We start from the raw sequence: 22,045 nt of genomic DNA on the forward strand, positions 1-22,045 counted from the left end.
ATGAAAGGATTAATCCTATGCCCCGCTTCCAGTCATACCGCATGCTATACTGATGAAGGGTTACCCGTGAGCAGGGTTAATCTAGCCATGAAAGGGTTAATCCTATGCCCCAGTCCCAGCCACACTGAAAGGTTACCCATGGGCAGGGTGGCTCTGGCCATGAAAGGGTTAATCCTATGCCCCCAGTTCCAGTCATACCCCATGCTATATTGATGACGTTTTACCCATGGGCAGTGAGCAGGGTGGTGCTGGCCATGAAAGGGTTAATCATATGCCCCTGGTTCCAGTCATACCCCATGCTATATTGATGAAGTTTTAACCATGGGCAGTGAGCAGGGTGGCTCTGGCTAGAAAGGATTAATCCTATGCCCCAGTTCCAGTCACACCCCATGCTATACTGAATGGTTACCCATGGGCAGTGAGCAGGGTGGCTCTGGCCATGAAAGGGTTAATCCTATGCCCCAGTCATACCCCATGCTATACTGAAGGGTTACCCATGGGCAGTGAGCGGGTTAATCCCCGGCACAGACACTTGCAGCACTGTCCTTTCCTCTCCTCATCACATATGTACAAAAAAGGAAGGCAGCAATTGCACGTCTCTGTCCTGGTTGCCTCAGACGACCTCTGCTGCAGGTTTCCAGTTTCAGTATGCCGCCCCACCGCTGCCTGGCATCCAGCCACATCCATACAGCAGCTCGCCCGGGATTCAACGACTAGGAGGCGCTCCACCAATCCTCGCCCGCTCTATTTGTAGCCAGGGAAAAAGAGGCCACGCCTTCCAGCGCTGACCGACGGCTCAGACCACCAATCCCCTACCGGCGAAGGGCTGAGGCGGGAGGTCGGTCCCCCGTCTGCAGAATGGAGGCAGCAGGGATCATTCGAGGACTGAGCTATGCATTACTGGAGGGGGGGCTCGGGGATCCCACCCGCACCAAGGAGGAGGGGCTACACACCGGGAGGGGCGGGGCTGCAGGCGGCGGCCGCGCCTTGCCATTGGCTGAAGGGCTCTGGCTGCCAGACAGTGGGGGGACTTTGAGTTGCAGATTATTGCAGACTAAGCAGTCTGGCTCTGCAGCAGCATACGCCGGGGCTCTGGGAATTGTCCAAATTAGCTCATTAATTGAGACTAGGTCCCAGGCAGGAGTCGTGCTTGTCTCTCTCTCTCTCACACTTCCCCTGTTCCAGGGCTGCACTCTCCTTCTTCTTCCTGGAAGTGCCCAGGAGAGAGCACCATGCCCCCCTCCACAAAGCCACCTCTCTGCTAACTATGTACAAGTAAGGACAGGGAGTGGAGGCACAGAGCAGGGACGCCTGCAGCCTGTAAGTATCACTCACCCTCTTCCATCCTTCCATCCTTCCTTCCTCTTTGTGCTCCCTTCCTCTAAGGGGGGCTCCTTGCTGCATTGCCAGCCCCTGTGTATCCCCACCTCAGGAAAATTGCTTGTGTTTGCTACTAGTTGCAGAAAGCATGACATCATTGTCGCCGGCTTCAGAGGAGCTCAACCTACACACACTTCTTCCCAGGACTCCAGGATCACATCCATAGCACAGTATTTCTCATTGATTGCACGCCTCTCCATACCGGCATCCATCGCCAAAAAAAAAAATCCTCAAAGGGATCCGATCAGCCAGTTATTCCTTTACTGCACATCCAATAGATCGATTTATTGCAATGAATTTAGTCGATTACAAAAAAAAAAAAAAAAAATCCTTCGAAGGGATCAGCCGGCTATCCTCTTCCATTGATTGATAAAGACCAGGCATGGATTTGGTAGATTACAAAAAAAAAAAAATCTGATCAGCTGGTACATCCGATGCATCTATTTATTGTATAGTGTCATGGATTTTATAGATTGCTATGCAGCAAAAAAAAAAAGGGGGGGGGGGGGGTTCACAACTTTTTTATTACCTAGAAATTGTTATATTGCATTTATGTTTTATGTACACATTGCATCTTATTGCAGGTAACCTGATCTAAAAATGGTTCCTGTTGTGGTCATGCTAAGTGTTAGCTGTTTTCAGATATTCCCATGGTGTAGGAGGCTTTGGGTTCCCAGAAAAATGACGGCATGATGGATTGACCGGCTTTTGGTTCCTGCTGCTGCCATAAGGGGCAGGCGGCGCAGACTGGCATTTCCAAAAATAACTGGCAATGTGAAAAAATGGGGTTATTGTTTTCAGGTGGAGGGGTCGGGGATGGCATTGGGTTATGGAGATGTAAATATTTCTTGGGGATTTTTCTTTGTCTGGTTCAGTCTATGAATCACTAGGTGCACTTTAAAGTTGTGAAGCTAGCTATTAATAGATCGAGCTCTGCAAGGACATGGCAGGGGGGGGGGGGTTCATGTCTGTTAAGCATTCAAGACATGGAATACTCTTAAGCTGACAATCACCGGGGAATATTATAAAATCTCCAGCTCTGCAATATCAGATTTTTTTTCTCTGTAGTCTATTTTTATATTGGGTATAGCTTCATTTTTAAGACTTGCATGATGGACCACCATTTTTGGTAGAATAATTTTTATTAACATTGTTTTTTTGTGCTTTATAACCTATTATTCATTTTACTTTTTTTTTTTTTTTCCTCTAAGCATAACTGCATTTTTTTTAAGAATTGCTTGATGGCCCACCATTTCTTTATTATTATTATTATTATTATTATATATATTTTTTTATTATTGTGTTGTGTTATTATATATAATTTTTTTTTGTGCTGTGCAACCAATTTTTTAATTAGGCATAACTGCATTTATTAAGATTTGCCCGATGGACCATTTATTATTATTATTGTTATTATGATATTATTATTTTTTTTTTTCAGATTGTTCTCCTTGTGACCATGACCACCATGCAGTCTCATAGCTGCTGCCGGGGTCATATGGTAAGATGTCATGAATACCAGATGCATGGTTTTTATTTCTAATGCTTACATTACACCTTGTCTAGTGCATGTATTCTCATTGTCGCTTCCCCTTGACTTTGTCTTGCCGGTTGATTAGCTCCTCCCATTTCACAAGCCGGTACCTACAGGGACAATAGCTGTCATCCGCTCTTTATTCAGCTGGATGTAATGTTTGCTTTGTTAATACGGACATAAAAAAGGCAGGAAGATCTTAAAATGCCTGGTAAACTTGGAATCGGTTCATCAGCAGAGCAATAGAAGCCCAGTGTGTGTCACTAGCATGCATGATCCCAACGTTTACATGTATTAGTAATTATTGCATTTCTATAGGTAATACAATACCCAACACCTGAGCTCTGTATTGTAAATATTTCATTCATTGTGGACTTGGTTTAGAATCATATTTAGTCAATTCCTTATGTGTTTATTGGCTATTGAAAACACAGAAGCACCAGAGTATTATTTCAGGGTGTGAAAAGCATTCCTATTTTTATTTTAGCATGCAGTGGCACTAAATGATGCCCTTTTATTCTAAAAAAATAACCCTTACACATCCACTACTTAAAGGATAACTAAACCCAAGAACAAAAATGCAATATTTTTGCAGCTTGTGGTCCTTAGATGTTTTGGGTGCCCTTGTTTGTTTTTTGTTTTCCAAGGTGAGACATTTTCAGCAAATACCTGTTGCTTCTGTCACAAATGCAGTGTCCTTGTCCCTTTCTGTGAGCTGCACTGAAGAATATGAAGACACAGAGGTTGGATGAGAAGCAGTTTAATCACAAACGGCGCAGAGGATTCCTTACTGTTAAAGTGGTAAAGATGTGGAACCCTCTTCCACAATTGGTGGTCTCAGCAGAGAGTGTCGATAAGTTCAAAAGGCCCTTAAAGTGGTTGTAAACCCACTTTTTTTTTTTTTTTTTTTTCAAACTAACACCTGTAAGACAAAGGCATAATGAGCTAGTATGCAAAGCATACTAGCTCATTAGGTAATACTCACCTGAGATTGAAGCCCTTGCTGCAGTGCCCATACACCGCTCCGGCGGCCGACATCACTCCTGGGGGTTACTTACAGGTATTGCGGCTCTGGCGCTGTGATTGGCTGGAGCCACGATGATGTCATGGCACACTCGCTGCAGCAATGGCACATATGTGCCATTGCTTCAGTTTGTGTCAGTGCACATGTGCCGATGACGTCGGCACATGCAAATACAGGGGATATCTCCTAAACCATGCAGGTTTAGGAGATATCCTGGGTAGCTACAGGTAAGCCTTATTATAGGCTTTCCTGTAGCACAAAGTGGTCTGTAAGGGTTTACAACCACTTTAATGGGCATCTTACGGAATTAAATATACAGAGGTATGGAGATTGGTAAAGCCATAAATATATACACACTTGTACACCCACACAGGTTAAACTGGATGGATTGATGTCTTTAATCAAAAATCTGCAGAGAAAGTTACTTCTTGGTGCAGTATGTCAGCAATATTATTAAAAGGCAGCAGTTAAAAACACTTACAGGTTTACAGTAAACGGGCCCATCAATGTCTGAGATGGTTTTCCGTGTAACTGAGCCGACCAGCAGCTGCAGGAACTGATGGTCTGGAGGAGCAAGATGGCTGCTGCACTTCCTCAAACCACCGTGGAACACATGGGCAGAAGTGACTTCAGCAGGGGTGGGGGGAGGGGGGGGGGGGTTGTTTCAGAGCATGCGCAAAGACACTTTTTTTTTTTTTTTCAGAAGGAGCCTTTTGAGCATGCTCCGAAACTAGTCACTGTAACTGGTACCTGAAACATAACCTACAGGCCCAACTCTCCAAAATGCATATACTCTGTGTTGCGCACTGCCTTGTTAAAGAATATAAATATAAATATATATATATTTTTTTTTGCCATTGTGGTGAATTGGTAGCACATTCAAAAAGCATGGACTGGTTTAGCACAACATATGTTACTGCATGCCTTAATGCACCACAACAGACCGCTTAAAGTGGTTCTAAAGGCAGAAGGTTTTTTACCTTAATGAATTCTATGCATTAGGTTGAAAAATCTTTTGCATGCAGTACCCCACCCTAGACCCCCCGATACTTACCTGAGCCCAATCTCGATCCACCGATGTGCATGAGAGCAGAGGCTTTGTCTGCTCTCTCCCTCCTCGTTGACTCAGAGACAACAGCAGGAGCCATTTACTCCTGCTGCTGTCAGTTGAAGCTAGTGACTAGGGAGGGACAGAACCGAGTCCCGCTGTCTGTGTCTATGGATGCAGACAGCAAGGCTCGGGATCGAGCCAACATGAGTGCCCCCTTAGCAAGCAGCTTGCTATGTGAGCACTGGGCAGGGGGCGGAGCCAGGAGTGCCAGCAGACACCTGAGAAGAGGAAGATCTGGGCTGCTCCAAAACTACTGCACAGAGAAGGTAAGTACATAACAACATGTTTGTTATTTTAAAGAACAAAAAAATACATTTAGAAACACTTTAAGTGTAAATGGGCCCTAGAGGAACTGAAACCACAATCTGTGTGTCTCAGGCCTCTTCTTAACACTCGTACATCCCTATTGGCCAGCATGCCGATGACTGTCTTAATCGGTCAATACAAAGGCTGCAGGAAATGGGAGGGCAACAAAGTAATTATGCAGACTGTTGTTGGAGTTCTTTTTCTAGTGCACTGTAAGATTTCAGATTACTTTGACACAGTACAGAAATAAAAATGTGTGCAGACACCTAGTGTTGTCTCCTACACACAAAGAAGGCGGCTTAGCAAAATTACATCACTTCACAGGTTTGTTCTGAGCAGAGAAACCAATTCCATACCCTGATATGCAGGTAACCACTAGAGGGAGCCTTTACAGTTCTGTATATGACTTGCAACCGTACCATATGGAATACAGGCAAGTGAAAAAAAAAAGTGTTGAAAAAAAACATTGTTTCAGGGAAATGTTACAGTAGCTGAAAATATTGTCACATCAAACTGAGAATTACCTAGACGTCAGATCTTGGGTGTGGTGTAATCTACAAAGTTTAAATATTTTTGTGAGAGTATAATGTTTCTTGATAGAAGAGAAAAAATGTTTAGAATAAAAATAACGGGAACCTGTATCTGCTCAGCGAGTCACTGACTTGAAGCAAGTATGTGATAATCTGGTGTCCCAACACTTTATTTTTTTTATTTTATTTTTTTATTTTTATTTTTTTAACATGCGTGTTCCAGGGCAGTGTCTCCCTCAGAAGTGAAACAACCTGGAGCATGCACTTCCATAAATGAGAGAGCAGCAACAGCTCCCATAGCTCCTAACCTGGCTGGTTTGTCATAACCTACCTGATCATGTCTGGATGTTATGTTAATCAGACAGCAGCCTGGAGCATGAATAGATTAGTTAACCCACTTCATTTTAGAATGCAGCTGGAACAGATAATAGAGGGGCTACCAGGGCTCTATTTTTCTTAAAGCAGAATGTCTCTCTCTCAATGAACCAATGAACATTGACTATATTTAAAGCGGTAGTAAACCGATGAAGGGGGAAAAAGAAAAACCTTCAAGACAAATGCATTGCATACTAGCACATTATGAAATACCTACCTTAGAACAAAGCTCCCACAGCTTGACCTGGTCAGCAATGAGGGGGCTAACATGTTGCCTCGCTGTTTCTTCCGGGGTCGCTGGCTCTGGTGTTAGTGGCATGAGCCGCGGTAACGCTCTCACTTCCGGGAAGGTCTGGCACGATACGCCGGACCTTCACTGCGCATTAGCCACTGGCATCAGCAGCTGTATGCAGGGTGAATATCTCTTAAATGTGTAAGGTTAAGAGATATTCATTTTACCCACAGGTAAGCCTTATTATAGGCTTACCTGTAGGTAAAAATGTCCAAGTGGAGTATACAACCGCATTAATCCTTGTGCTGCTAGCATTAGTAAATAGGAAAATATATTATATTTACTTTGCTTTATATTTTTTACATCTCTTCTGTTACTTCCTGGTTTCCAGGCTTAGGTAAATAATGTCATACATCCCAGGAGCCTTCAGGAAAGGAGTACAATGCAATTTGGTGCAGCGCGTTTTTCAAAAGTGCTGCATACCCAGCTGCAAAATTGCAGTGCAGGGGAATACATAGGAATCCTTCCACATTTCTGTGCAATTCTGGTGTGAACCGGCCCTCGCTGTCATCAATCTAACAGTAGACAATGCATCACAAAACAGCTATTCCCCTTTTTTTTTTTTTTTTTTTCTTCTTTTTTTTTTTTTTCCTCAACTGTATCTATGGAGGAAGCCAAGGTTGTCGCACAGGTTGGGCTTCAAATATGTCTGCCTTTGTTTTCTCCATTATGTGGTTGATTGAAACTAGTAGATCATACAAGCAAGTTAAGGCTTTTTTTTTGGATTCTATTTAGCTCACAGGAAATGACAAGGACACTGCATTTCTGGCAAGATCAACAGTTTTTTTTCTGTACTTGTTAAATAGGAGAGTTCAGGCTCTGGTGAGTATGAACTCTCTATAGGACTGAATGGAGATTGTGGCTCACATGCTGATTTCTGCAGTTTGGAAAAAAATGTGGTGGGATGCTCGGCGGCAGGGGGCTTATTAAACTTGGTGTAACTGATCCGAATGGTCACTCCAACACTTTGCATAATTGGGCCTTGAGTAAAGGGTCCAATATAGAGGAACTTGCTATATATATATATATATATATATATATATATATATATATATATATATATATATATATATATATATATATATATATATATTATAATGTACAACACTAAATCAGCACAATAAAAGTTTTTTATTTTTGTGTGTTCTCAGTAAAAGTCCTTTTTGACTGTTACCATAATTTATCTTGGTGCTTATGAGTCTGTAAACACTGCCTCCATTTTTTAATTTATATGTAAGAGTAACAGGAAATTGCTACCACTTCAGAAGGTAGACATATCTGGTGGACACACTGCAGTAAAACAAACCTAAATCAAGAGATTTTTTCGGTTAAAGGATAAGTTCACCTTTCAAAACATGTTAAACCCACTTTTTACAGCGAGCAGGGGATCTTCTCCCCCTGCTTGTTGTCAAAATTTTAAAAAACACAACCAGCTGCCTGGTTTGCGTCAACCATTTGCAATATTCTGTGAATGTGAAAACTACAAGTAACGACAGCCTTTACGACCGTTGGCTAGTAGTTCTCATTGAACTACCATGGCTCTATTGGGTGCTGTAGTAGTTCACTGAGTCTCCCTGTCAGAGTGTAACTGTTTGCTTCTATGAGCAGATAGCTTACACAGACTGTAAGAACTCTGCATTGCATCTGCGATCTGATAATTGTGGGTGCAATGCTTTAGAGGCTCATAGTTTAAAAAAAAAAAAAAAAAAAATGCACATTTCCTCGCCCCCCCCCCCCCCCCCCCACATTTTTTTTTTTTTTAATTTATTTTTTACCTGCAGGGAGATGCCCATTATTAGTTTTTACAAAGGTGAACTTATCCTTTAAGAATAAAGAGGAAATGATGGCTATGCCATGTGCAATTTTCTTATCTCCCACAAGGGGCCAGTTATTGTATTCTAGCTCAGCTACTTAATAAAAAAGATAAAATGTCATTGTACAGAATACCAGGTTAATAAATGGATTAAATGAGAGGTCCTCGGGCACTAACCTTAATCCAATTTGACCCTAACTGGTTTGGGTTATTTGATAAACTGGTGTAGAGTGTAATCATGTACTGTAATTCAAAGCAAGCTTTTATTCTTTCACTGCCGGAATGCTGTGAATGTCAAATAATATACTACTTCACTGAAAAATATTAGAAATTTACTAATTTCTCTTCAGCCACATAAATGGCTATAATGTATTGTACATCATGCTGTAGAATGTCTGTGATCATTGATTAAGCATCCAATTGTTTTATTAGCTAGTTAATTTGTTATTTATTTTTATTTAAGTTATTCAAGACTATGAAATAAAATTCTTAGATTATTTTTGCTAGCACAAACGTTTGAATTCCAACTAATACAGTATCTGCCTGTGTTTGCTTGGGTTTCTTCCCACACCACAATGACCTGCCGGTAGGTTAAAGTGGTACTAAAGCCAAAAAGATATATATAAATATGCTGTACCCCACCACCCTAGATACTTACCTGAGTCATGTATCAATCCAGCGCTGTGCCCATCTGCAGTTCTTCTCCCATCTCTCTTCTCTCAGGAGGATCAGGCTGCTGTCCAAACACTGTGAGCAGAGAGTAGGGTGCAGGGTCGAGCTGAACTGTATGTGTCTATGGACACACACAGTCCAGCTTGGGAGCACGTCTGCCCTCATAGTAAACAGCTTGACACAGAAGAAAAGGAGCTGAAGGTATAGGCGGGGGACCCTGGAAGAGGATTTTTGTGTCTTTGTGCAATACCATTGTACAGAGCAGGTAAGTATAACATATGCTATTTCAATTTTACCTTTTTAGAAATGCTTTAAAGTTATACTAAAGTCTTATTTTTAACAAAAAAAAATGTCATTCTTACCTGCTCTGTGCAGTGGATGATTTGCACAGAGAAGCCCAGATCCTCCGCTGTGCTCCTGGCCCCTCCCTCCTGACGAGTGCCCCCACAGCAAGCAGCTTGCTATGGGGGCACCTGAGCTGAGCCAGAGCTCCTGTGTCCATTCAGACATGGAGCCGTGGGCTGCCCCATCCCTGCCTTCTTTCTCTTATCATAGGCTGGCTGACTTTGACAACAGCGGCAGCCAATGGCGCTGCGCTGCTGTCTCAGGTGTCTGAGGTGAGTCCTGCGCAGCTGAGACACTGCTGCAACAGCACTGGCTCTAGATGGGGATCAGGTAAGTATTGGGGGGGGGGGGGGGTTGCTGCACACAGAAGGCTTTTTATCTTGCTGCATTAACAACCCCTTTAATTGGCTGTTGTCCAATTGGGCTATATAATATGTGCACATGTATGTATGTGTGAAAGGGACCTTCAATTTATAAGCTCCTTGAGGGCAGGGACCGGGGAGAATGAATAGTATGATTACTATTTATTAAAGTCACATCACATAATCAGTTGTTGTCACTAGACAGATTAGAAATGGCTTCTTAACTTATTGCTTGGACTATTAATAAAGAGATCAGGGAGATTTGTTTTAGATGTTAGCTTGATGATGTTTGACGGTGTACACCTTTTCTCAACAGATGTAGACTGTATTTTAATTCTTGGCACAAAACTGCAATTGTAATCATTTAACAGTTTTGTTTTTTAACCATTCTGGCTACAGGTGTTCCATCCCCATGTAACATTCTATAGCAGTGATGACCCATGTGAAACCTTGTTTGCAGATGGGAGCTTTCCTAAGGTAAAATCCATAGCTCTTATGATGTAGTAGAATTATTGTGTTTTTGTTATAATCGGGCTACCAAACCAAAGATGATGGTTAAATTATACAGTCCTTAAAACCTCAGCTATGCTTTACCATGTTAATGTTCTTTTCAAAAAAATGTTTTTATAAAATGTTTCTAAATTTATTTCATTGCTGCCATGAAGGAGCTCATTCAGGTATGTCTTGTTATGGGGTGACAACTGTTTCTTTAGGCTGGGGTCATGCTATTGCAAATTGGATACAGGCTTTCCCTCATCCAATTCATGGTGTGACCGGCTCTCTATTTAGCTGGTTCACACATCTCCTGAGTGGCTCTGCTGCGAATTGCAGGGGAGTCCTGTGTGTCTTTTGGTCCATTTCAGGTCCAAATTCAGAATGGAGTTGCATCGGACCCCCTGCTGTGAGCCGCGCTGTGCTCTAGTGTGAAGCCTGCCTAAATGTGCTTCTCTATTGTCACTGCTGTCACTTGTGCCCCTGATGGAGTTTACCAGTGATTGTGCCAACACATATTGCTTAAAAACATTCCACTGTTGCCATCAAAAACTGGTGCAGTGCAATGACACTGGAGCATACTGTATAAACAGGAAGCATCTGGGGGAGACCGGTAGCACTGAGATGCAAAAAAAAAGGGAAATAGCAGAGTAAACATACAAGGAATGATAGTATTACGTTGAAACAAAGTTTCTCAAACCTTGATCAATGACTTGGTTTTTGCTGTGTCTAAATAACATTGTAATTAGCCTGTCAGCAGTATCACTGACATTATCCAGTGCCATTGCTAACCAGCATTTCTTGGGAGGACCTCCTGCCCATATAAAACTGATCTCAAATGCAAGCTGCATCTATACAAGCCCTTGAAAGAATTTCTCTGGGTAAACTGCAGTGTCCCTAATTCTTCCTCTCTTACTCCCTTTTTAAAAGCAACAATATTGTTACTTATACTCACTAATTGTGTCAGAGCTGGACTCAGTTATGATGGCACTCATGAGAGAAATGCATAAAGACGATTGCCTTTGCTGGCCCTCCCTGTAAATGCTCAGTAATACAACAAAATAATCATGCAACGAGTGAAACTTCTGCTGGATCTCCTAATGTGTGTACATATTGCTGCATTTATAACTCGGGAAGTATTAAAAACCAAAGATCAGCATCACAGATAGTTAGTTAGAATTTTAGCCTCTCTAGTTCTCACATGACAGATTTCCTTGAAAGTAACCCTGTTACAAACTTGCAATTTTCACTTAAGTCATAATTAAAAAAATGCATGCATTGAGGTTACGCACCTTGAAAACTGCAGGTTATAATGATCAACAGATAAATTAAATTAAGTTATTTACAAAGTTATACTCTTCTTAAGCCGGACTTGGGCCTGTACCTTCAGGGCGCCAAGAGTTGGCGAATCAGGTGGCCCATTCTATCAAGGGACCAATAGCGAGACTCAGAATTAGATATTGTCCCCAAGCTTAGCATGAAAGCACATCTTTAGGAGTGTTTGCCCCGCTCCCATACATTTAAAAAATGTTTATTTTATTTTAACATTTACCAATGCATACTTAAACTCCAGGTGGTTTTTGGCAGGACATGTAAGGAGAGAGATCCTTTTTCTCACTCCTTGCATCATCTGTCCATTAAGTACATGCAAGAATGAACACACACTTCCACTTCCTGTGAGTGCAGACCATTCTGAACACTGCCTTGGAAGTGGGTTAAAGCAGAACTTCACCCAAACCCCCACTACTGGCACTTTTTGGTGGGAGCGGGTGCCTGGTTTTTACAAGTACCCGCTCCTACCTTTGGTCAGATGCACCGTGGCGATCTGAGATGGATGTTCGCCCCTTCCCCTGTAGCCTTTTGGGACACATCACAGGTCCCAGAAGACTGCAGGAGCATCCACAAACCACAGAGCGGCTCATACATGCGCAGTAGGAAACTGGCTCTGAAGCCGCAAGGCTTCACTGCTGCTTTTCCTTCCTTAAGATGCCGGTGCCTGCACCTGAAGCTGATTGAAGAATCAGCTAGGGTGAGGACATTGCTGGGTCCCTGGATAGGTAAGTGTCCTTTATATTAAGTCATCAGCTACAGTATTTGTGACTGCTGACTTTAAATTTTTTTTGGGAGGAGCCCCTCTTTAAATTATGTCAGGTAATGGATGAACACAAAAGCCAGTTGACACAGCCACAAGCCCATATTTTTGAGCCTAGAAAATAGGACAAGTGAGCATGCAAATGTGAACAGGGACAATTAGAAAGAATGGGATTCTGTATGTTGAGTGAAGTCAGATGTAGGGAAACCAGCTGAAATGCTAAATGTGCTGGGCAAGCTTTAAATAGTGTAAATCTGAAAATGTTTTAGTTTTAATTGCAGGGTCCCTTTAACGTTTGTTCCCTCTGTCTGGTTGTACCATGACTCATCTTGGCTCTGGAAGATTATCTGGCATATTTTTCAAAATGTGACTAAACCAAGCTTTTTTTTTTTTTTTTTTTTATTAGTCCTCTGAGTTGTTTTTCTAAACATTTTGTGTCATTTAATGCTTCTAGAAGCAAATTCCATGGACGTTGGCATTATTTCTTAGCCTTTTGGTTCCCAGTCCTATTCTAAGAAGTGTAGACCTAAAAAAGGACTCCAGTCTAAACAAACCTCAGTCAATAATTTCTTAAGGCAGAGCTGTTTAGATTTTATAAATATTACTTATTAGTGGTTATTTCAGTTTAACAGCTTGCTTTGCAAACTGCTGGTTTAGGTTTTTCCTGCTTTTAATAACTTTTGCGGTTAGTGAGTCTCACTGCGCAGTATGCATACCTATGACTCCTTTCTAAATACCAGCACTCACAAACTAGGCTGTTCAGATTGCAGTTTACAAGCTTCTTTTTAATTCTATTTTTATTTTTGTGTGGGAAAGGCTTCCTCATGGCAGCCTCCAAAAGTCTCTTGGGAGTAAGGCCTTTCCTAAGGAATGAATAGGCTGCGGTAGTACAAATCATCCATTTTTGGAGTAAAGGTTGTGCTTGGAACAAGGTCACACAGTGAAGATTAAGGCCAGGTGGGCAGCACTCATGGGGTGAGAGCAACTAGGTAAAAAAAGAAATAGCAGTTGTACTTTAAGGAGTGCAAATGTCTCTCTCTTGAAAACCAAAAATGTACACTGTACGTGAAATCTGATAAAACTGTCAGTAATGAGATGTAATACAGTATAGGAAGGAATGTTATATAGTTAATCTGGTTGAAAAAAAAACACAAGTCCATCCAGTTCAACCAACAGAAAAAAAAAACACACACACACACAAATGGAAAACCTCCATATACACTATCCTATACCCACACTTGAGTTCCTTACTAAAAATGGGAAATTCACCCTTAGTCACACATAATTCCATTTCTCTAATTATTGTCCCTGTATGATGAGGGGAAAAATAAAACAAACTAGTCCATGGAGTCCTGTTTGGTCTTCCTTGTAGTCAAAGTTCTCCTTGTGCCACTTTGCTTCCACGCCACCACCTTTAAAACTCCTGTTGGAAGAGGCAGTGTAGCAAGTGTCCAATCCGTATGTCATCCTTGCCTTGGTGAAGAAGTGGTGGGCTGTACCACTATACAAGAGAAAATGGTATTTACTTTTTCTAATATATACAAACTAGCAGTGATTGTGTAAGGACAAAGTTAATTTAATGGGTAATAGTATGATTTATTTTGGATTTCCTTGTTTGTTGGGGGGAAAAAAAAATCTTGTAGTCCGTTTAATTGTTTTTTGGGTATCTGTATTCAGCAAGACACGGCACTAACCATGCCTGCAGGCTAATCCTTTTTATGTATTTGGACATGGAATGTTTACTTCCTGTTATTAACCAACCTTGTGGAAAATGCTAAAACATCAAGTTTCCTCTGGAAATGGGGAAAAAAAAAGTTTAATGTCTTCCACATGTGTTCTATGAAGATGGATAATCATTATGGTTTCTCAGTGGAAGTACATTTACTTTTTAAATAAAGTGAGCATATCATTTTTTTTTTTTTTTTTCTTCTTCTTCCCTTCCCTTTGTGACACTGAAGGTGTTCTGAGATAGGTAGGAGGAAAACCTGGGAAGAGCAAACCCAGATAGCAAGCAATTGTGCTGCAAGTTTGAAAATGACTTGCTAAGCTATTGCTAGATTTGCCAGGCAAAGATTGTTGCACAATTGCAGCAAGTCCGCATTGCATAACTGCAGATCAACTTTCTTTGCAAACATTCTGCAAGTCTGCTGAAAGTTCTGGTTCAGTTATGTTGTCCAATAGTCATCCCACCACAGGGGTCACTGTGGCTGAATTATCGTGCTGTAGACTTGCACAGCTCTTGCTGTAGACTCACCACTGCATCTTTGCTCTTGCTGGAGACTTGCCATACATATTTGCTACAAATTGGAAAATTGTCAACTAGAACTTGTGCTTCAACTGCTCTGCAAGTGTGCAACTTGCCAGTGAAAGTGTGCAGCATGTTAGACTTACAATTCAACGCTGCCACAAATTTGTGGCAAGTTTATCCTTGTTATCTGGGAAGCCACGGAGGCCAGGCAAGTAGAGGTGTGCCTCTGTTTAAATCCAGGAAGTGAACAGGCAGCAGCTTCAGCTGCCCACAGTTAAAATGGGTGCAGCCAGACTCCGTAGAGGGAGATTTCTGCAGCATATTTGGCAAGTACAGAATCACAGTATATAAAATAATATGCAAAGGGGTTGGAGGGAAGCTTCAGAATGACAAAGATGTTTTTATTACAGATTATGTGAGCAGACTGCAGTTCCTCTTTAATACCTTACCTTTCCGGGGGGTATTTGCTCTCCTGAAGAGCTGGTCACTGGTATTCAGATATTCCAGAAGAGTCGGATACCTCCCAAGATGCTAGGTCACTACTATTTCTAATGTTTTACAATAATAATAAACTTTTCGGAAAACAGAATACAAGAGTAAACGTATAGTAACCTTGGCAGCTATAGCTATAAGAATATGGAGCATGAGTTCTGACATCCTACTACTACAAGACTCTGGGTACTGGCAGGTTAACATGTAAAGTATGTGCAAACCCTAAGAATGGGGGGAAAAAAAAAATATATATAATTATGCTCCCTTTTTGGTCGGTTAAATATATAATTTAAAACCCTTTTCTATTTAATATGTACAAAAATACTTGTTGATCCTTTGGGGAAATCGAGTGCCAATCAATGCTGCATTTAAGTCTCAAACAATATTATCAGCCCTTCCTAATTTCTTTCTGTAAAGTACAGAAGCCCTCCTCATGTTATGAGCCTAGGGAGAGAGGAAGGTGTTCTGTAGTCCTAGCGCATTTTCTTTCCTAGGGTGACTGTTGTAACCCTATAACAGAGTGTTATTGGCAGGATCAACAGGTGAAAATATATTTAAAAAAATGTCTGGGAGGGGGGGGGGGGGTGAAAAACCAATGCAGCTACCACATCTATGGACTTGTAAGCTGTAATAAATAGACTTTTTTTTTTTTTTTTTTTTGGTTTTGAGTTTAGATAAACTTTAACACTTTTGCACTTTTCTATTGACTAGGTGTTATAGTTTTATGTACTGTAAATATATATTTCTGGCAATCTGTCTGACTTTGTATTATAAAGGCATTTACCGGTAATAGTAATTGGCCTCCTTTTTTTGCACTGTTGGGGAGGATACCTTTTTTCCATTTGTTTTAAATACATGGGAATGTCCCATGGTATACGGTCACGTGACAATCCGTCCTCTGCCTAAATATTTTCACAGCTGAGAGGAACTGCCCAGCACAATGATTTGGGAGCTCTTCCCAGACTACAGTCTGTGTGCCGTTGATGTTGTGTTCTGCCTCCCACATCCTGCTGTATTGCCTGGCTGGAAAAAACACCCAGTGAATAGTCTGTTTTCTGACAGCTCTGTTGATCTGATCATTTTTTAATTAGAACTACATATTAGTATGCTCCTTCTGGTTTATTTGGATTATAAACTCCATTCAGTATAAACATAAACTGCTAAATCATTTGTTTGCTACAGCACAGATTTGTGTCCTGGATTTCCTTTTGTGAGAGCAAACATGAAGTATGCATTTGGCAGTTTACTGAATGATAAATCTGTATTGGCATATGACAACACGATGTGAATGGTAATGTATGGAGGGAGAAATAGTAAGTGGCTCTCTAGATGACACCCGTGTCTACCACAAATCCTCTTCATTGCTAAAAGTTTAAAGACCTCTCTTTGGGCTGGTTGTCTCTGAAAATTTTATAACCTCTTATTAACGATCAACACATTTGTTTTATAGCTCTATGTGCATTTACGCATGGGGGGAAAATGGATGTTTGGCATATAACTAAACATGTTACAGCACTTTAAGTATGTTTACATACAGAAATATGCATACAAAACATTGAACGTTTCTTTCAATCAGGTATGCAATGTTTGTAGGGCTAAAAGGCTGCTCTGACTTTGCTCCTACTTTATCCCCAAAATCTCCATAAATCTATTAGTTTCTTAAAAGTACATAGATACACAGGGATACTCACCCAAACGCTAGCAATTGGCTACTCAAGCCAGAAACGCAGGAGGCACAAAACAGGAAGATCAGGTTACCATATGTGGCAGTATCCTCCATGCCAACAGTGGGCGGTGTGCACCTTATACAAAGGCCAGCACTTCATACAAGTCCAATTCTATATCCTTATTGATCACACAGAAAGATAAAAACTGGCATTCCTGCTTACAGATTTGGGCCACTCTTGGCCTTAATGTGATGATTAAACTTGAAAGCTATCTTTTTTTTTTTTTTTTTTTTTTTTACTTGCACTGGACTTGTGGGGAGTGCTGGCAGCTCAAGCGAATGTCCTACTGATGCCATCTACACCAGACCAAAGCTGTCACAGATCCATAGCATGAAGGCCAATGCCTGTGCTCAGAGTTGACAGTGCAAATTGTCTTGCCTAACAAAACAATGTGTACTTCTGCTAAGCTAGTTTTGCGATCCTGACTGTGTCGGACAGCACAGCTAGGTTTTGCCCATATTTTTCTCTACTACAGTTTAAGGTAATACAGCTTGGACAAGGACTGCCATAGGCTATGAGCAGTCACACACCAGTAAGGTCAGTCCTGGGATCTCCTTCATTGATTTAATCTGGCCAGACACATACACATTTCATTTTTCAGCCTGCAGTTAAGCATGGATGGAGGAATCTCCCCTGACGGCTATATGTTTATCGACGACTGGCATCTGTAGCTATCAGAATGCCTGAAAAGTGACTGCAGCTGATGGTTGCAGTCACTAGTCAGTAAACACTTTTCAATCCTGCTCCTTCAATTTTAAGTTTTTTGGTGCAGACAGGGTTATCCTTGGAGTAAATTTTGGCTGATTCAGCAGCAAATGGACAAAATGAAGTCAGTGTATAGCCAGCTTTATAGTGCACCTCTTCACCATATGTTTAAACCTTTTGTAAAATAAGTTTAAGGAGGCTAATGTAAAGACAGATTGAGGTACTATTTAAAAATATATTTAAGATTTTAAAATGGATACCCAACTGGGTTAAATAAGCCTCTTTAATGTGTGCCTTAATTTATGCATTAAAGGGTTATTAATGGTGAACTAACACCCTACACTATTATTGTACATTCCTTCATGAATGATGAGCTGTCAGTGCCCATGCAGTGTAGTAGTGTGGGGATTCTGTTTGCTGTTTTTTTTTAAAGCTAAACTTGCACTTTAACAAATGGTAGTGTGGTTTTAAGCAATATTGCTCAATAATGCTCTTCTCCATCACAAAGTGACTTCTTTTATTAATCTTTTTCAGGAATCTCTCCATCTGTACAACAGGGTCATCCACAAAGAGAACAGTGAGGCCTACAGAACCCTGACTCCAGAAAAATGGCTGCATACATCCTTTCATTGAAAAAACGTACCTCTCCTCCTGTGTTAATCATATATCTTCCATGTGTAGTATGTTTGGTTTATGGTTGTTGACATACTCATTATGTCATATATTGGGACTCGTTCCTGTGTAAATCATCAAGCGTAAGACTATATGGGACTCTGAGCCTTGCTTTAGAGAATTACCACCAAGTTGTACCATAACTCAATTTTTTTATTTTTTATTTTTTTTATAGTATAGGTCAGGTGAATCTCTTCACACTGTGAATTCATGTTACACACAATACAGGTGGGCCTTGTGGCCTGTTTCTATCACAACAACGTCTTCCTCTACTTCAACACCACTCGTTACAATAACCTGGTAAACAACACTCAGTTGTTTTTCAGTGATATGGGGAGTTAAGTTTGATTTCTGTGCTATCTTTGTTTTTCTGTTTATTGTAGAATTCTTTGAGCCAGCAAATTCTCCTTTTACCCCCTCCAAGCAATTTTTTTCTTCTTTGTTTCCTTGGGGTGGAGAGGAAGTAGCTAGCAGAGCTACTGTCTACTTGACAGAGCAGGTGTCACTATGGCTATATGCGTTTTCACCCAGTGCCTCATGACAATAACTTTGTGGACTTCTGATGGAAACACAAAGGATGCTGTTGCTGACTGGCATTTCTCAAACTGCTTGTTGGCTTGCTCTCATGCTAGTGACCTGGCTTCTATACATTGAGTCACTAACCAAGAACAAGTATGCAGATAAGGACTTCTAACTTTATTGAGACCTTCCTGATCTACATAGTTTTTGTTGGTCATTGAGTCGAAGTATTGAAGCCAGTGGTTCCTTGTAATACCCAGGCAGCTAGCATTTTCTTGAGGTCAACAGTGGTAGCCCCGATATATCTCTCATGTAAACTTTGCTTTAAAGTATATATCAAGCCAAAACCAGTTCTAGCTTTCAATAGAGTGGGAAAGATTAGAGTTCCTGTCAGGTGTTTTCTATGTACTTCTATCTCGCTCTATTCAAAACAAGGGAAAAAAGTTTGCCTGAACATACACTTTGACTATTCTGTTACTTCATAACATATACTTGGTTGGTAGCATACTACTGATGAAGAGAATGGTTTGGTCATATTATTCACTTAACATGCTCCCACAATTGTAGTGGTGTCTGTTTTCCACCATTAATTTTATGTAATGTGACCTGCACTAACCAGGTATGTGGCTCTGTTGCTTAATCTGAAAAACCTACAAATATTTTTCATTAATATGCTAATTTCATCCATTTACAATTATATTAACGCCACTCCTGGCTGAAGCTTCTGCTTCTCTTAAAGGATAAGTTCACCTTTTATTTAAAAAATAAATGCACATATTGCTAAAAAAAAGAAGTAAAGTTTGCATCAATTCCTGATCCACTGATGTAAGCCTGACTCAGTTGACAGTTACTTGAAGGAGAAATACAGGCAAAACTTTTTTTTTTTTTTCATTTTGGATAGGGGATTGGATGCTATCTGTGTTGCATCAGGGAGCTGTACCTTTACATCTCATAGCAAAAATAGATAGTAAAGGAAATCCCTGCAAATTAAGTAAATCTCTCGTAGCCCTCCATTGAATGGTTTCTGCTCTATTACTTTTCTGGGGACCTGAAATATGGCATTTTCTTTTACTATTCACTTTCTATAATAATAATAAACAGGACAAATGGAGAGGGTAAATCTTCCTAATGGTGGCACAGACAGCAATAAAAACTGAAAGGGATTCTAATGCATCTCCACTATGTCCAAAACTTAAAACAATAAAGTTTTCCCCTTTTTTTTTTTTTTTTTTTTTTTTTTTTTTTTTTTTTAGTTATACTTTAAACTCCACTTTGTCCCTTCTCTACTCCTCTAACCGTTTTCTCTGCCCCGTTTTTGCTCTTACTGGCTCTTTAGTATTTGCTTTCTGTATCTGAATTTCGACGTTTTAAAATACGTCAATAAAGACCTATTAAATACTTCAAGCCTTCCAAATGCAGGCTCCTCCCTAAAGTGTACCTGCTGCCTGCACACAGTGCAAATAGCCATTGTGTAAGCAGCACTATTTTGTACTGAGACCCCAGACTATAATTTTATTAGGTCTGTGTGACATCACTGAGGCACTTTGTGGGCATTGTCTTGTTTTTAGATGCTTCGTTTCATGTTCCTGTCATTAAAAGGGCAAACATGAGTCCATCTCTTCTATACAGAAGGGTGACTTCTGTTTAGTGATGGCACCGATTCGTAATGAATAAGAAGTCTGCATTCTCAATACACATTCACTCCAATGACTGCCAATGTGTGTAAGCAACAAGGCACACTTTTTGATTGAAGTATCCTCTCAGAGGCTGAGAGTCCTCCTTATATTATGTATTCCTTTCACCTAGATGTAACATACATGTTTAGTTTCTTTTCATCCATTGTCTGTATAGCTCTATATTTTATCCATGTACACTTTTAATGTATAGATAGTTGTTTGAAACACATTGTTTCCTTGTGGTAAGTGACAGAGAAGCTGCCACGGGATAATGAGACACTGATGAATGGTGCTATTTTGGACTTTTAAACATGCTCCTTGGCAAGGAAGCTCTGATGGGAGTTTTTACTTTTTCTTCTCTTTTTATTTTTTTCTTTTAATTTATTTTCTTGTTCTAAGAAGGTGTCGGTAATTTTCCTGATTGTTGTTCTATAGGCGGGACTGACTCTTTTTGTCTTCAGTGTGGCTTTTTAATTAAAGTTGACTAGGGTAAATAAATGCTAACAGGGCAAGTCAGAAAAGTCTCATTTGTTTTTCTTTACTTAAAAATACAAGAGTAGACATACCAACAAGTTCCAGTCTTAGTGGGAGCAATCACAAAACTGTAATTTTTATTAAAAAAAAAACTCTTTAATCTTGGGCTCCAGGCCCTACATTAGAGAGAGATAGCAATAATCCTTCACCGATGTTTTAGGAATAATTCACTCTATTTTTTTTGTTTCTTAGCAAGTGCATTTATAAGGGCATGTTTTTGGAATGTCCTGGGACCTGTGGCAGGTATTAAGTTTTAGGATTGAGGCAGCTAATTTTTGCATAATTTTTTTTCTTTTGATGTTGGAAAAAAAATATGTTTTTTCCCCTAAATTGTACAATTTTGTTCTTGCTCTCAGTGACAAAACAAAGTAACTTTCTCATGGAATGCTGTTGTGTTAGACACAATCTGGAAGCCCACCTTATTTTTTTTTTTTATATACCCCTGTCTTTAGCTCTTCCTTCACAGGACAGACTGCTCTGAACTGTTTTAGCTTTTGACTGTTACTATACAAATGCATGCTTAGCCTAACTTTTTTTTTTAATTTTTTTTTTTTTATTATTGTTATTTTCCTTTTATCTTGTAGTTTTTCTTTTTTTGGGTGTCATATTGTATGGATAGATGATACTGGCTGTGCTGTAAATAATAGAGCAGATTAATCAGTATTAAACAGTTGTGGAATATATATGTATGGTTGCAGTTGTGTATTGATAAAGACAAGCTTTTGTAATAATGTGATCTCTAATGATGCACTTCAAGTACCCAATGTATTTTAACAATTTTAGTAGAATTTGTTCAATAAACATGCAAGCTCAAACATTTTTAAAAGTGTATTGTTTTTTATTTTTTATTTATTTATTTTTTTTGGAACAAAATCAGCTGCAGAACATAACAGACATGCAACTAATGTGTTTAGGAGGAGGTCAGCAATGGTAGCCCCCTATTCCTCTCTTTGCCGGTTTACTTTTGGAAACTGCTAGTTTGTTGGTGCAAGGTGAGTGTCATTGCTGACCTCATTTTGCAGTTTAGTTTATATCACAAGCACTTGCGACATTTATTCATGGCATACCTTGAATGTAACGGTTTTGAGAAACCATTACATTCCCAGCACGTGTTAATTGTAACTGTAAGCCCTTGTACACATGG

At 40.2% G+C, this 22,045-nt stretch overlaps 1 protein-coding gene across 1 annotated transcript; it reads left to right on the top strand.

The window, feature by feature from the left end:
• Nucleotides 1-812: 812 nt before the first annotated feature.
• On the top strand, nt 813-21,727 carry LOC143940673 (uncharacterized). The gene is made up of 4 exons (XM_077462292.1): nt 813-1,320; nt 2,822-2,881; nt 10,144-10,221; nt 18,035-21,727. The coding sequence occupies exons 1-4, from the start codon at nt 859-861 to the stop codon at nt 18,131-18,133; spliced, it is 699 nt and encodes a 232-aa protein (XP_077318418.1). The 5' UTR covers nt 813-858; the 3' UTR covers nt 18,134-21,727.
• Nucleotides 21,728-22,045: the final 318 nt, after the last annotated feature.

This window comes from Lithobates pipiens, unplaced genomic scaffold (genome assembly GCF_037356315.1).
Source record: "Lithobates pipiens isolate NorthernLeopardFrog02 unplaced genomic scaffold, aLitPip1_a1.2 Scaffold_3, whole genome shotgun sequence".
NCBI lineage: Eukaryota > Metazoa > Chordata > Amphibia > Anura > Ranidae > Lithobates > Lithobates pipiens.